At 39.9% G+C, this 16912-nt stretch overlaps 1 protein-coding gene across 1 annotated transcript in view; it reads left to right on the top strand.

The window, feature by feature from the left end:
* The window catches only part of Abca13 (ATP binding cassette subfamily A member 13), a 422866-nt gene that overhangs the window by 365616 nt on the left and 40338 nt on the right, over window positions 1–16912 (top strand). The window contains exons 57-58 of the mRNA XM_059275000.1: window positions 5251–5385; window positions 11523–11626. Coding sequence (XP_059130983.1) covers window positions 5251–5385; window positions 11523–11626 — 239 coding nt within the window. The remainder of the gene's footprint in view (window positions 1–5250; window positions 5386–11522; window positions 11627–16912) is intronic.

Here is a 16912-nt window from a genome sequence, read left to right as displayed (position 1 = left end):
TTCTGTTCCTTAACTTGTAACTGCTCCAAAACCAGAGTAGAAACTCTCCACTTCATTGTTCAGACCCAGGACCCTTGACCTACCTCCCATCTTAATAAACAAAGCCAACTGACCATCCTGCAGGAGATCCACCAAGTAAAGTCAAACAGCCCTTAGCAAGCGATACTAATAATTGGCACTATCTTCAATACGCATTTTCTCTGTCAGCTCCTTCTTGTTAGTTTCTGATTGAAGAGGTAGATTCTTGGCAGTGGCTGTAAGCTGGCCCCTTCTGTATGGATGAATGCACCTATGAAGTCTCCCTTAATAAGACTTGTGCTCTCTGTCACCCAGGCAATTGCCTTCTGATAGTCCACTGTCCTTCAGTCTGTGTTTTGAACTCCTCCACTGAGAAGTTACTTTAATGCTCACCAATTAGGAACTTTATTTCTTTCATGAAACTGTAGTGGATTATGCAGATGGTAGTGCTACTTGCTCATTCAGCGGTTTCTAATAGATCAGCAAATTTTTTTTTTTTTTTACATATTCCTAGAGGACATAGTGCCTTTCCCAGCCAATTTCTGACTACTGTAAATTGTGTGAGCATTTGAAACATAGAATAAGCATAGGATTCTGAGGTGCTTATTATAGGATATTAGTGTTAAGTAACATAAAATGATGATCTAGTTAATGTAGTCATGAACCATACCTTAATGTTTAATTCACCAAGGATCCCAAAATGGTGAGGTTACAAAATTGTCATGAAAATTCCCAATAGCTTGATGACATCACACCTACCTTAACATTGCCTCATGACACATGACTTGTGTGACTGTGGTGCTGTCAACAAACCTCTGCCATCAGCTGTATCAATGATTGCTGTACATAATGCTTTTGACTATTGCTGGTTTATGTATTTGCTGCACTATAATGTGTGTGTGTGTGTGTGTGTGTGTGTGTGTATGTGTGTGTGTGTGTGTGTGTGTATGTGTGTGTGTGTGTGTGTATGTATGTTTGCTTTGTAGATTTACTTCTACTTATAAAAATGGATTACTGTAAGACCACATATCCTGGAAACAGCCTCAGGCACCTTGTATTTACCCTATCTCTTGATTGTATTGAGAGGTCATATCCATGTCCAGTGATTGACGTCTACCACCTAGGATTGGGGGAGAGTTCTTTGAGGTTCACAGCATGATGAAATGCCTGAAAATTCACTTCTCAGAATGTATCCTTTTCCTAAGTGACACGTGACTGTCTTTCTGTATGTCTGTCTCACACCATGTTCAAAGCAGTTAAGAAGTTATTTGTCTGATTTTACAATGGGGAAAATGAAACATGGGTAACAGCTCTGGAGCACAGGCTTTTGATTGACACCACCCTGGCAGTTGTTAGCTAGTGGACTAGAACAAAATGTCTCCCATCATCGATATCTCAGGCTTAGTCCTCCAGCTTTTGGTGTGATCAAGGAAGCAGAATCTGTGTTCGATGACTATGGGGCTACTCTAGCTTGGAGCTTTTAATTATTTACTCCCCATTGAGCGCCAATGAGTTGGGCCCAGAAAGACACTCCTGTTCAAGCCCTGAGCCATGGATACAAAAGAGGCATTTTTCCCCTCCTAATATACCTGCCACTCAAATTAGTCTTATTCTACAGGATTCTCTTTTGTCTGTGGAAAAATAGTCAGTCACTGTGTCCTCTGATTCAAGGAGACGTCCTGTGCTTGCTGAGAAGCCCTGTCTCACCCTCACAGGCCCTCACCCTTCTTCCTTTCCTGCCCTCCAGCTCAAGCCTTGCACTGTGCCTTCTACTCTGGGTCACTCAATCCACCTGTTCCAAGTTCACTGATCTGTTCTATCTGTAATCTTGCCCCTTACAGTTGCAACCCTCAACTGTTTACTTAGGCAAGAAAAGGTTACCCTTTCATTTGCCTGGGATTTAGGTTCTGCTGATTGAAGTGTTCATTTCCAGTTCATTGTTCACAACGTACAGTTGTGTGCAGAGGTGCACTTTAAGCTTGGATTCAACTGACTAGGTTGGTGAAACATCTAGTATCAAATCAGAGCCAAATGACTCTGGAATGCACTTATAATCTGAAAGGTCAGGGAAGGTGTGTGAAAGAAGTTTCTGGTATTTCCTGAGTAAATATATCCAAACAAAACTTCTAATTGGGATGAAACCTGGTGAAATCTGCATTTTGATCTTCTTTGGGATAGGAATAAATACCTTACTGGTTCTATCTTTGTAAATACCTGCACATTGCTCTCCGAATCCATCTTTTTTTTTTTAAGACTTATTTATTTTGTGTATATGGATGCTTTGTATGCATGCAAGACTTTATGTTAGAAGAGGGCATTGGTTTTCACCAGAGATGGTTGTGAGCCACCATGTGGTTGCTGGGAATTGAACTCAGAGCCTCTGGAGCAGCCAGCTTTCTTAACCACTGAGCCATCTCTCCAGCCCTCAGAATGCTCCTGCATGCTGCTTTTAGCAGTATCTCTGTAGACACTGCTTACATCTTAAATTTCTTTTCCCCATTCATGGTGGGTCTTGAAAAGAGCTAAGTTTTAAGTGAAGAACAATCAACTAGGAGGTCACTGGCAGAGGGAAGATCACATGATGGCCTTTTCCTTGGAAATCCTTGGCTTCTTTTGCCTGCCCAATGTCTCATTTTCATCTTGAATTTCACAGAACAGTTTTGATATGGTCATCACACCTGCACACGAGCAGTTTTTGGCTCAGGAATCTGATGAGTATGCATGCTTTCCTGAACAATCTGTTTCGGCTATAGGATATTTCCCGAAGTTCTACTGTGCTGAATGTGTTACAGCCTGGGCCATAAAAATAATGAATTCCAGTCTTCTGCTCTAAATGTGGCACACTTTCTAGAGCTTTCTAAGAGAAAAAAACACACATAAGATCCTGTAACTTATGACATTTTGTTATTCTGGGACAATAACAGTGAGATTTTATGGCTTATGACATTTTGGGGTCTAGGTAGCATTTTGCCAGCCTCGATTTCTTGGTCATTACATTTGCCATTATTTTGATAGTGGTGCTGAGTGCAGAAAAGATGGCAACAAAATGCTTCTTATTAGATCATTTTCAGTTATTTTCTGAAAGTGACATTCACAGAGCATTAGATCAGACATTTCTTCCTACACGTTCTGGAATCTTCCTATGATTAGCTGCTCTGGGATTTGTAGTCTGCACTATTTAACCTTTTGTGAAATTAGGAAAATATGACAAACATTCTCTGGTTTCATAAAAATAACCGAGAGCATTTGGCAAATTTATTAAGAATGCATTCACTCTGAGGCGCATTGCTATAAAACCAGGGCTTTTCATCATTATTTTGCTTTGTTTCTCCCCGTTATTAGCCTCTTCTCATTCCCCTTCTCAATAAAATACAGTGTATCACAAAGAACGTTTGTAATGCAGGTACACTTTGAGCCTTTCCATAACTCTAAAAAGATAACCCAAATTTTCACTTTTCCTGTTTCTGTTTGCTTTTGCTAGTCTCGCAGCTCTCTGTGTTTGTAGCTTTCAAAAGTGGTGGACTATCTGTGTGACCACAGTGCTGCTGTCACTGAAGCAAAGGCTTCTCCTAGGGAGTCTGCTGCCTCCCTCCATCCTCCCTAAGAACATCACCCAGGACAAGGCTTACGCTTCAGCTTTGTGATTCCATGGACACTATGGGTTGTGCTAAGCTCCATAGCACAGGCTTTCTGGCTTAGTCCTTTTACTGAAGCACCCCAATTAGTCATTTGTGTTTGTTTGCTAATCCTGGATAAAATATTTTGAAGTTTTTATTTGCTTAAAAAGGCTTTTATTCAATTATTTTAATTGGCATAATTGGACTAAATGAATCCAGGGGAAGGGAGGTTTCCCGTGAGATAGTCTGGAGAAAATGGCTTGAATAATTTCATTGAGAACAAAGGATTGACCTTGAGATGGCTTTCTTAGAGACTGTGGGAGACTCAGGATTTAGTCTCTGTCTGTCTCTTGGGCCTTGACTTCCTTTTGCTTGACTCACACTGTTAGAGGACAGACCAGCACTCATGTATTTTAGCTCATTTTCTAAATTACTTTGAAGCCACATAAATACAGACAGAATAATTTGGGTTAAAGATATTATCATTCAAAATGTTTTGAAGTTTGTGACATATCATAATCATCATATTATTATAACCCTAAGGTTTATATGTTTGTGAAACAAGTATATACATTTAGCTTTACACTGTTTTATTTAGTACTTTAAAACACACAATTATCAACTGTCTTAATACTATATAATTTTTCCTTCTAAATTTGAACTGAGATATATTTTTCAGTAGTTTGGTTATGAGACAATATCTGAGAAACAAATCTGAGATTATATCTGCATTAACACCTTGATTGATATAGATTCTTACCTACATAAGAATTATATGAAGTGTGTATTTTTAAAAATTGTACATACTGTTGGAAACAAACACACAAAATGCCTAACTTGGGTCCCACATAAGAGACAAAAGTAGAAACAGATGAGAAGTAGTTTGGGGCAAATTATCCTGGGGAATACCAACAAAAGTGCAGTCTTAGAGACTCAGTTGATGCACATTGGAGAGGACAGAGATTTGCATGAAAATTTAAGGGTAAGTGGCTCTCAGGGAGTGTGGTAAGAGACAAAGTGGAATGGTGGAGAGAAGAGAGGCTGCCAGGCCGAGGGTGAGGGCTTCAAAGCTAACCCTGGTGGCTGAGGATGTGCGGAGGTTCTGGTGAATGGAGTCACACCCTCATGAAGTGATCAGATAGGTCCCCGAGACTAGGAGGAAGAAGCTGGTCCCATCTTTCCTCAGCCTGGATACTGAATAAACCAAACTCTGAGTGGATACATATTATCAATGGCCTCACTCGGTGTTGTTTCCCTTGAGATTTTGCTGTCTTGTTTTCTTTCTTTTCTATCCAGCTCCTTCTCAGCCTTTTTTGTGGGGAAGGACAACCTCTTTACTCTACTCACCTGAATGTGGGTATTCATCTAGACTCAGCATCGATTCAACATCCTCTGATCTTCAGACCTGTGTTTGGCCATCCTAAGTGGTCACAGACACAGACCCTCTCCCCCCTGCTCTTTCCCCATTGTTCCCTGTCTCATAAAGTGAAGTGGAATAGGGAAGTCCTCTGTGCGAGAGGAACACAGACATGGTGGGAGGCGGCAGGAGTCAGGGGGCAACCCACGTCATGTGGGCATCATGGAGAAAGGTTCATGGACAGCTTTTCTCTTTCAGGTGGCTGCAGATCTGGTAAGGCGCCTGCATCTCGAATCTCACGTGGACAAACCTGTGGCCACATACAGTGGGGGCACCAGACGGAAGCTCTCCACTGCCCTGGCCCTGGTGGGGAAGCCTGACATTCTTCTATTGGTGAGTGCTTGAAATGTCAGGATTGTGTTGATGTCATAAACACGTGCTAGAAATTATTTCAACTTTAAGAACTTCTCCAGGAACTTCAGGACTTGAGACATCAACTCTATGAACTAAAAGACTCTTTGCCCTAAGTGAGTATTTTCCAACGTATTATAAGATAACTGCCATTTTACAAACATCAGACATTCTTATGGTAGAGTCACATAAAAATATTAACATTAAATGAATATTAAAATATTAGTGTTCACCTTTTATCTAAAAACAAATACATGTTTTTCTTTAACATTTATTTTATTAGTTTCAGTTTTTGTTTCTTTACTTTTGGGTTTATAATAAAATTTGAACATTTCTGCTTTCCCTTTTCTCCCTCCAAATCCTCCTTTCAAATTCATGGCCTCTTTTCTCATTAATTATTCTTGCACACATATATGTATGTGAATATACATACATATTTTTAAATATGACTTGATCAATCAGTGTAATGATATTTGTATGTATGTTTTCATGGCCGATCACTTGGTATTGGATAGCTAGTTGGTGTGCTCTTCCCTGGTGAAGATTTATTTCTTCTGACAAATTGCTTTGGAGTCTTAGTCTGCTTATGGATTTATATTTATTGTTGCTGAAGTGACATACACCCATGGTAAATCATGAGGGTAGGCATCAGAGTTTGCTGTGTTTAATTTAGCATCTCCCCAAATCCATGTGCTAACAGTTTATTTTATAGCCCTTAGTGATATGAGAGGTAGTATAATGTCGAAGGCACTGTTTCTCAACCTTCCTAATGCTGCGACCCTTTAACATAGTTTCTCATGTTGTGGTGACCCAAATCATGAAGTTATTCTGTTGCTACTTCATTACTGTAATTTGCTACTGTTATTAATCATAATGTAAATATCTGTTATGCAAGATATCTGATATGTGACAGCTGTTGGGGCCGAGAACTATAAGCTTCGAACTGCTGCTCTAAGAGCTCTCAGCAGAAGGTCCTTAGGTCATTATAGGAATGTTCTAAGTGGGCAGGAAGACTCTAGCCCATTCCTCTTTCTCTTTTTCAATTCCTGGCCATGAAGGAGAGGACTCACACTTCCATGCTGTGATGTACTAACTTGTCTTCATGTAGAACCAAAAGCAATAGGCCCATCCTGGGTTGAAACTTTAAAATCAAGTCAGGTGAAGCATTCCTGCTTTATAAGCTGATTGTATCAGATATTTGTTATAGTGATGGAAAGCTGTCTAACATATCCATGCAGCATGGATACAGAGGAAGGCAGAAGGAGTTCTAGCAAGAGATAGAGCAGGAGCATGGCCTTGAGTCAAGGCAGTCTATCATCTATCTGGAAATAGCCAATTCAGGTTACCTTATCTAGGGGGAGAGGATTTGTTATCAATAAACAGAGCCTATTGCTGTCTATTTAAAAGTGGCTTTAACTGTACAAAGTCATTTAACCAAGTAAAGACCATTCTTCCTATGCCATTGGTAGGAATTTAAACACTGCAGTCCACCCAAAGTTTCACCTTGGGAGACAGTCCCAGGAGCATTCAAAGTCTAGGAAGTAAAAGTAATCTTTTTAAGTTGTTCATACATGAAAACATCATTTCCCTGGGGAAGCTAATGGAGACCCAGAAGAACAGTGTTAGAAAAATGAATTTTTCATCTATTAGTTGGATCTTAGAAACTTTGCTTGTTCTGTTCTTAATTTGCTACTAAAAGGTCCAATATCAGGGTTATTTATTTATTATAAAGAATCTACCTATCTTTCTTTCTTTCTTTCTATCTATCTATCTATCTATCTATCTATCTATCTATCTATCTACCATAATCACTTGTCCCATTCTGCTATGACAATATCCAGTCAAGATGAGGCAGGCCGTGTTGAGTTTAGAGGTCACTGGCATTTACCAGTTCTGACTGGATGTTCTTACACTCATCTAGGCATGGTGTGTTTCCTCGTTCCACTGAAAGGACCTCTACTCTGGAGCCATTTACTTGGCTCGTTGTATACCCAAATTTCTCTTCTTCCACATAACCTCATTTGCACTAACCCTAAGTGCCCGGGTCTCTGGTACAGTGGCCAAGTGACCAGGTTTAGATGTGTTATTACAGTTCCTCAGTGCATCCTTGAAAATGTGTGCCTATTGTCTCTTTGTCTCAGAGCAGTACTCTTAATTGTGTCTATCTTATGGAGATGTTGAAAGCAGTAAATTAAATAATCCATATTAAATATGTCACCCAGTGCCTGGGGAGTTACTGTGATGATGGCTATATTTAAATCATCAGATTAAAGCAATGCCTTTGACATTCTCCACAGAGACAAGAAATGGGCAAGAATCAGGAGAGTTTAAAATCACCCACTCAACCTTCTTCCTGAGCAATACTAGATGCCACTTTTTATTTTCTTACTTTTTAATCAGTACACGTACATCACTTGATTTGCAGAAAAGACCAAATATTTGTTTTCCTGATCAGTGTTTCTCCCCCATCCCCTTCCTGCTTTCCTCTTTGGGGGAAGTTGATGGCCAGAAGCTCTTAAGAGATATATGCTTAGTGCTCCCTGACTGCAAATAGCACAGACATGCATCACACAGCTAGGCAAGACTTCCCTTAAAAGTGGCTCAGATAACAAGTATTTGGGAGTTTATTGAAGAGGAAAGCTTCAGGTTCCAAGAAACTTCAATTTATTTGCTGGTTTTCGATAAATGATGTCCTTTCTACTATCATATATCTTTCTGGGGAGGCCATTCTGAAAGTTTATGGAAGTAGAGGTTTCATTTTAAAAACATCACATTTGGCTTTTCCTATCAGATCACCAAGAGAAACTAAACAGGTCTCTCCCCTAACCCCAGTTTTACTGAAGCATCATTGATGAATATGAGCTGTACAAATCTAAAGTATACAATGTGATATTTTACTATAAACATACATTTGTAATGATGATCACATCCAAGCTTAATGACTTACTGGTTACCTCATTTAGTGACATCAGTTGGTGAGGAGAAAATTCTAACCACTCGACACAGTGTTGTTGACTACAGACCCTGTTGGTCCACTTGCCCCACTATCAATCAGGTTGTCAAAGATTTGGTCACTCAGAGAACAGAGACTCATTGTTCACTACTCTAGAGGTTGGAAGTCCTGGATCAGGGCACCTATAGGTATGTGGTGATAAGCCATTTTCAAGATAGCTCCAATGGTGCCTCCTTTAGAGGGGAGGAATGTTATGTCTTCATGTGGCAGAAGTCACAAATACAAAAAAGGATGACCTCTCTATCACTCTCTTTTATAGGGCACCCATGAGGGTGGAATCTTCATAATATAGTCCCTTCTAAAAGCCACACCTCCAGCACTATGTCTCAACTTGAATTTTGGAGAGCACAACACATTCCTGCCATAGAAATCTCCAATCCAGAGTTGATTCTGATTGGTTAGCTAACTGAAGTGTTCTGTCCTTTGAGCAGTATCTACCCAGATTCTCGTGTTCCACCTCCAGAAACTTCCTTTCTGCTACTTGTTTCTATGAGTTTTAGAGTTTATGTGCAGGTGTGAGTACTGTCCTCTAACCCTGCTTGTATCTACCCCCACTGAATCTTTAATTATGATTGTCAGTCACGCTCATGCACACACACATATGCACACACACATGTGCATACCCTACTGAGCCCTTTTGTGTTGCTCATATGTGTGTTTTTTAGGGATGAACACTTGGAATTGCTTAGCTTATCAGGAGTTTTGTCCCTGAAGAACACTGATTCTCCCTCTCTCAGTTGATTACCTGTAGCTCTTCATCTAGGGGTTGGATATAATGGAGTTTGTGCCATCCACATTGATATCTGGATTGCTGTGCTCATTATACAAGTCTTGTTTAACTAATCACATTGTTGAGATTACATGGGTGCAACTTCCATGTATTTCTAAAAGACACTCTATGACAGCAGGAATTCTGGTCCTTTGGCTCTTATACCCTTTTCTGTTGTTTCTGAGCCTTACATGTAGGTTGTATTGTTTCAACTGGGCCTCGCTATCCCATGAGCACATATTCTCTGCATTTTGACCAGTTGTAGATCTCTGTGATAGTCTCCATCTGTTGCAAAAAGAAGCTGCTCTTGTGAGGGTTGAGAACTATACTTACCTGTGAATATAAGGATAAATATTTAAAACAGTTAAAATTATATTGGTTTAGGAAAATGGCAATAGTAAGTTCTCTTTCAGGGTCTATGTTCTCTCTAGCTTTGGATAGTTGGCTAGGTTTGCAATATCAGGTATGAATAAGTACTTTAGGTCCAATTAGACAGATAAAAGCGCCACTATTGCATTACTGGGGATATCTTATCAGGTTCATCATTGTTGGGGTTCATAGGCTTTACATCTAGATAAGACTATTAATTGCTTTTCGCCCTTGGCAACTTACACATGACCTTCCAGTACTGTTAGAGCTAGTCCTCAGGGAGGAGGCTTCAAGGGCAGTTCCATCTTGCTTCCTCCAAGTCCAGCACAGCACTTATATTGTTTTTAGTAGTAGGGTCTTACTTTCAAGTTCTAGGAGGCAACAAAGGAAAGTTCCCATTACCTGATCCTGAAGTTTTATGAGATAATTTATGACTCTTAGCATAACATTATTATCACCCCACATGGCAAAAGTCCATTAAAAATGTGTGTGTATATATATATATATATATATATATATATATATATATATATATATATACAAACACACACATATTTATAGAAGGAAACACACACATATTTATATAAAATAATATTTTCCTATATCCTTATCAAACATCCTTGGTGTTATTTATATTTCCTTTCTTCCTTTCCTCTCCCACTGTAACTCCTAGTTCAAGTCCCCCTGCTGCATTTTTCCTGTAGCTCTCTTCAAAGTACCTGCATCTTACTGATCCCATCTCTAGAATTTCTCATTTTTAATCCATGTGTCCAATGTTGGGCACTTCCATACACTGGCTGATGTGAGTGGCAATGTAGCAGATGTGCATGTGTGCATGCTGCCATTCATCTCATTGCCTTTGGCTGTGTACACACTAGTGGACCTGCAGGGTTATATGATCATGTGGTTGCTCCCTGTATCACCAATCTATAATGACTGCTCCAAATTACCTTTGGTCCATCAGTGCACAAGGCCAGCCTTTTTCCCAGTGAATGCTTCCTTCACTATTTTCAGTCTTTCTCCTCTTCTTCTATGATTGGACAATTTTAAATAGTCTGTGTTTATGACTTCTTCATTGACTGCATCCAGTCTGCAATAAAGACTCTGTCACACTTATCCTTTTGCTTTCTGGAGTTCCTGCTTCAGAATCACCAGCTCCTCACATCTGATTTTCATCTCCTTTGCAACCGTTGGTTTGTTCATGTGTTGTTTTCCTGATTCTTTTGATTTTCTTACTTGTAATCACTTGTAACCCACTGAGCTTTGCAAAGATGACAGTCTCCAATCCTGTCACTCTGCTCACAGTTCTTCATTACACGGATTGTTACTGGAATACTGCTGTGTGCATCTAGTGGTGTCAGAGTTGCATGAAACCTCACACTGCTGTCTCAGTTCTGAAGCAGTCATCTTACTGGACTGTCTTAATAACTACTGTTTGGAGGGACTCTTTCACCAGTCAGTCTGGTGAAATGATCCTGGGGATATTCAGACCTTTCCTCTACATGTGTACATACAAGTTTGGCCAGTTGTGGCAGATGTATGCAAATTTTTAGGGTGTATATATCTTTTCTCAGCACAAAGAGGTAAGGCAGGGCTGAGAGCTTTCTGTTTGGTTTCTCAGGGCCATTCACCATATATTCATTCTTGTATGTTCTCATGCTACTAAGACATGCAGACAAGGGGTATCTGTGTTTGTTCTCTGTAGGGCACCTACCAAGGCAAAGTGAAATTGAGGCATGCAGAGTGCCTGGCCCCTATATACTGTGTAAAGGAGTGTAGTGGAGTCCCCACACCATGGAGAGTCTGCCTTATCCTAAATGTAGAGCAGGGAAGGGAGCCCAATGGACATTTGTCTGTTAGTATCACAATGAGGGTTTCCTCCATGCCAAGGTCTGTATTCATGTGATAGTAGACATCCATTCCTGGTGTTCACCAAATGACCATCACTGTGTGTTTTCTTCTTCTCAGGATGAACCCAGCTCTGGAATGGACCCCTGCTCTAAGCGGTACCTGTGGCAAACAATATCACAGGAGGTTCGGGATGGTTGTGCTGCGGTGCTGACCTCTCACAGGTGAACTGTTCCCTCTAATTGCCAGTTCCTCAGCAAGGCTTGCTAGCAATGAGGATACCCAGAGAATGGCACAGATGTGCCTTCATTAGTCCTCAATCCCAGCAGCCCTTTGGGAGACTAAAGCAGAGAGAGGTTATGTCATGTGACCAAGGCCTACAGAGGAGCAGAATTAGAACTGGAGTCTTCCCATGAGCTGTGCTATAGATCCACTCAAATGGTGGTGCTCAGGTGAGGGATTGACTCTGTCTGCCTTTCTTAAGGATCCCCAACTCCTTTCCTCCCAGAGCCCCCCTATTCCTACCTGTAAATCATCTGAAATGCATGCCCAACCTGCTATTGGATCTCGTTACAGAATTAATTTTGTAGTTAGAATTCTCCACCAGAGTCTCCCTCTCTCAGCTTAATAAAACACTTACGTGCCATGCAGCAATACAAATGTAGATTTCATGAAACCATTACATGGAAAACAATAGAGTTTGGCTAATGACAACCCTGAAATTGAAATGAAGAACAGGTTATAAATTTAGGCTTTATTTTCCTTCCATGTTTAACTAAAATATGCTATGAATGAGGTGTCAGGAACTGTTAAGATCTGAAAATTTGACTCTTATGGGCATTTCATATTAATAGAATTATATAATACATACGCATTTGTATCTGACTACTTTCATTTACAGGGTATTTAATGCTTATCCAGGCTATAGCACATGTCAGTAATTCCTTCTTTATTCTTGCTGAATAGTGTATAATTAATACTTTAAGAAATAGGGATGGCACTGTGGCTCGGTGGTTAAAAGTACAAGTCTGGGGTCCCAAACTTCGTTGCCCAAACCCACAGTTGAAGGAGAGAAACAACTCCTAAAGGCTATCTTCTAACCTCCATAAATATGCTATAACATGCGTGTGCCCACAGTCACACACAGACAATATAATACATACAACACCTCACATATACACATACAGAGAGAGAGAGAGAAATAGCAAATAAAAAATAAATAAACATAAAGAGATTAACTGTGCACCCACACCCATGACATGTGGACACATTTATCAACATTTGTCTGGAGTGGGGCATTTGCTACAGTGAGCAAACTCTCAGAGACACACAAGCACTGTTATCTGAATCCATGCTTATAGTGCCTTTCCTCTTGGTGGTGGGTATCCCACGGCTTTGGGAAAATACTACCCAACCTCAAGATATATTTTAGCTCCCTACATTGCCTGAAAAGTTCCTCATGTTCCCCTGTTCACCCTTCCTTCTCCCTACCTCTGGGAGTCAGACATTTTACTGCCTGTATAGTTGTGCCATTTCCAGAAGTCACACATCTGGAACCCCTCCCAAGCCTTTCAAGGCTGGCTCTCTCCCTATTTCCCTCATTTTTTCCTTGTTTGTAAGCCCATTGCCTCTCAACAGTGAGCAGTGTTCTATTGTCTGGCTGTGCCGGAGTTTATTTATCTGCTCATGCACTGACAGATGCTTTGATTACTGACAAGTTTGGGTAATTACGAGCAAAGCTGTTATAAACATCCATGTGCAGGTTTTTATGTGGATGTTTTTCAGACCTTCTGAGTAAATGCCAAGGAGCCTGATTGTTCGACTATGCAATGAACTCATGTTTGACTTGCAAAGAATTCCTTTCTCTTTTGACAGCAGTACAAATTAAACCTAGAGCCTCACACATACTAGGCACATGCTTTACCACTGAGATACATAACCATTCCTCCTTTACCCTTTGTTTGGAGGCAAAGTCTCAAAGTTGCCCAGGCTGGCCTTCAATTTTCTCTCTAGCTCAGGATGGCCTTAAAGTTGTGTTTTCTCTGTGTTAGCCTCCCAAGTCACTGGGATTACATAGACCTTTACCACAGGCCCCAAATATCATCTTTTCCTTGTTATGTTTTTGGGAACTTATATTTACATTTTATTATTTAGGCAGAAGAGGTTACGCATACTGAGTCTTGTTAGATCATGTGTAAAGTCTTTTGTTGGATATATGATTTCAAATGCTTTCTCTTGGTCTGTGTCTGACTTTGGAAAAATGAATATGTAAAGTTTTTATTAAGTTGAACTACTCTCTGTTTCTATGGTTTGTACTTAGAAATCATAGCTAAGAACTTCTTGTCCATGACTCATGAGAATGTTTGTTCTAAGACAGGTTAAGACTGTTAGCTCTTCATAATCTTGGCTATACTTAAAGCTATTTTATATATAGTACAATGAAAGAGTCTCAACTCACTGTTATGCATGGGGATATACAATTGTTCCAGAACTGTTTTTGTGTGAAAACTGCTCATTACCCTCTGCATTATGGAGGGTGTGTCATGGGAAATCGGCTCTCTGTGACCGATAGTCGTCTTCTTCACCGTTGGGACATTCCCTTGCCCTCAGCACACAGCATTGTCCCGACTACAGGGCTTTTTGTGAGGCTAGACCAACAAGCTGTGGCACTTCTCCATCTTTTTTTCTATTACTGAAGACTTCATTCACTCAAAAATTTGAGTCTTCTAGCCTCCTCTGTGATTTACTCCTGATCACGGTTTATTTAGAAATACTCTTTAATTTTCAATGTTTTTGGAAATTTTCCTAGTTTCTTCCTGTTGCTCTGTTTAAATTTAACTCTGGTAGGCTTGAAGAAAAGTTCTTTTGTGATTTCTATCATTGAAAATTTATTAGAAGACTTTAAATTACCTATAGCAGGGAACAATGAAGAAATTACAATCTCTTTTTGCATAAAACCTTTTTGTTGATGAGTGGACATCTCTGAGCACTGAAAATAAGCTTGCAGTTATTGCCATATTTTAATTTAATATTCCTCCATTTTGTTTCATTTTCTTTGCCAGATATTTATTCCATGATTGGATAATTTCTACTGATCTCCAAGTCCTCTTTTTTTTCCCTCTCCCATCTTGAAACTGGGTGTAGGTTCCTGTTGAGTTTTTCAGCTCTTCTCCCAACCTGCCCATGCCGGCCTTCAGTGGCCTGTTGTTGAAGTTAGGCACAGAGAAAATGGCCCACAGTGGGCCACAGATTACCATATTCTTTTTGTGTCAGTGGCTTTTTGGTGTCATCTTCACAGAGTTACATGCCTACTTGCCTTTGGTCCATTCCTGGAGCTCTGAAATGGCTGCTTTCTTAGTTATGTACAACTTTGTAGTTGGCTTTAGAAACAATTATTTGATAATTTTCTCACTCAAATGTAACAAGAAGGAACACACCTGGGTTTTTGTTTTTATTCTGTTTCGCTTCCCAAAGGAAATTTTTTTTTCTGAAACAAGTGAATTTGATACTTATTTGACTTTATAATAATGTGTATATATTCTTGCTGTAGATGTCCACATTGCTCTGGAGTTTTAACAATTGCAAACTGATAAACTGACTCTGCTTGCATCTGTTGCTGGCACAGGCATGGCCCTTGATGTCCAACCACAGTCCTTAGATGGGTAAAGTGGTATAATGATGAAAATTCTTTTTATTTCTCATAATATATATGTATATATATATATATATATATATATACATAATTATTATAAACTATTCTCTCAAAAAGACCACTTGTCATTGAGGATTCTCTTTTAAATCCTCCTATTCATTTGCTTTTGCATCAATATTCTACATTTGCATATATACAGATTGATTTCTCCCTATTCATACGATATAAAGACGTGAATGACTTGGTGTGAATGAAGATGAGGGAGGCCTGGATGGTTCTGTGATTTTAATGCAATGTTTTCCTCTATGTATGCCTTCTCACACAGTATTCTCAAGAAATCATGAGGCAGAAAATGGAGAGTGGGAGGACTGATAATCATGCATCCTGGGAAAGACATTCAGCTTTCTCCTACACATCCAATACTGATTCCAAAGTTCCAATACAAGGCTTTAAACCCCAGTCTCACATCACCACATATCTGTACCATGTAAGATAACCATCCAGGGAAGAAAGTTCATGTTTACTTTGTTTTTAAGTAAATGACCCATGGTTGGTCTCACTGATGACAAGTCTCAGACCTTGTATATTCTTCTTTCTATAAAAGATAATCAAATTAAATTCTCCACCCTGAGCTCTGGGCTCAGACTTTGTTGTATCCACATGCTTTGGGGTTTACATGTTGAACATGTGGTATAATCCTGCCATATCATTCACTCTGAGGTTGGAATTCACACAATGATGTAATCCTCCATTTGTTTAAGGTATGTTTAAGAAATTAGTGTAGACATGACTTCATGTTCTTCCCAGAACAGCATCATAGACATGATAAGACATATTAAATTTCAGTTGGTTAATGAAACAGAAGCTAGACCTAGTGACACTGACCTATCATCACAGTGACTCTGGAGGCTGAAGGACTGAAATTAATTTGAACTGTCTCTGGGGGCTACATAGTGAGTTCAAAGCCAGCGTGGGCAATTTAATGAAACCCTATCTCAGAATAAAAAGTAAAAGCAATTTAATGAGACCCTATCTCAGAATAAAAAGTAAAGAGGGAGCTTGGGTTTTATCTTGTGGTACAGTGCTTGCCTAGAAGGCACAAGGCTCTGGATTTAGTTCCCAATCCTACAAAAATAAATAAAGAAGCAAAGTTGCCAGGCGGTGGTGGCACACGCCTTTAATCCCAGCACTTGGGAGGCGGAGGCAGGCGGATCTCTGTGAGTTTGAGGCTAGCCTGGTCTACAAAGCAAGTTCCAGGCAAGGCACAAAGCTACACAGAGAAACTCTGTCTCAAAAAACCAAAAAAAAAAAAAAAAAAAACCACAAGCAAAGGAATAGTCAGAGAAAGCTATTGCCATGAGACTGATTCAGACTGTTCTTACTACACATCCCCTAGACCTCACATATTAAGCTGCTATAACAAACAGCTTCATGTTAAGTATCTCAGACAAGACATTTTTGTTCTCTCACTTATCCATTTGCCTTGTTGACTGTGTTCCCTCAGGCCAACACATGACACATGATTTTGGTCCCCGATGGGCCTCTCTGTCCTCTTAATAAACTTTCTGTTTTGCTTCACTCTGAGTCACCTGAAATCCCTTCCTCTGAGGTAGTCAAGGAGAGAGTAGACCTTGGTTGAGGTCTCTACAGGGCAGGGACTTCCTAGGCTCCCAGCAGCAGTCCTGGGCTACTGGTATAGTAAGTGGTTATAAAACTCACAGTTTGCATTTCCCAGTTCCTAGAAAAGAAATCATTGCCAAATATAATTGTCAAAATTTATGCCACTTATACTCCACTGTCTGCATATGAGATGACCCATTTTGAATTTCTGAGAAAATGTCTGTAACTAACTGGGCGT

The sequence above is a fragment of the Peromyscus eremicus genome, chromosome 10 (genome assembly GCF_949786415.1).
Source record: "Peromyscus eremicus chromosome 10, PerEre_H2_v1, whole genome shotgun sequence".
NCBI lineage: Eukaryota > Metazoa > Chordata > Mammalia > Rodentia > Cricetidae > Peromyscus > Peromyscus eremicus.
This window is presented reverse-complemented; position numbering and strand designations above follow the sequence as displayed.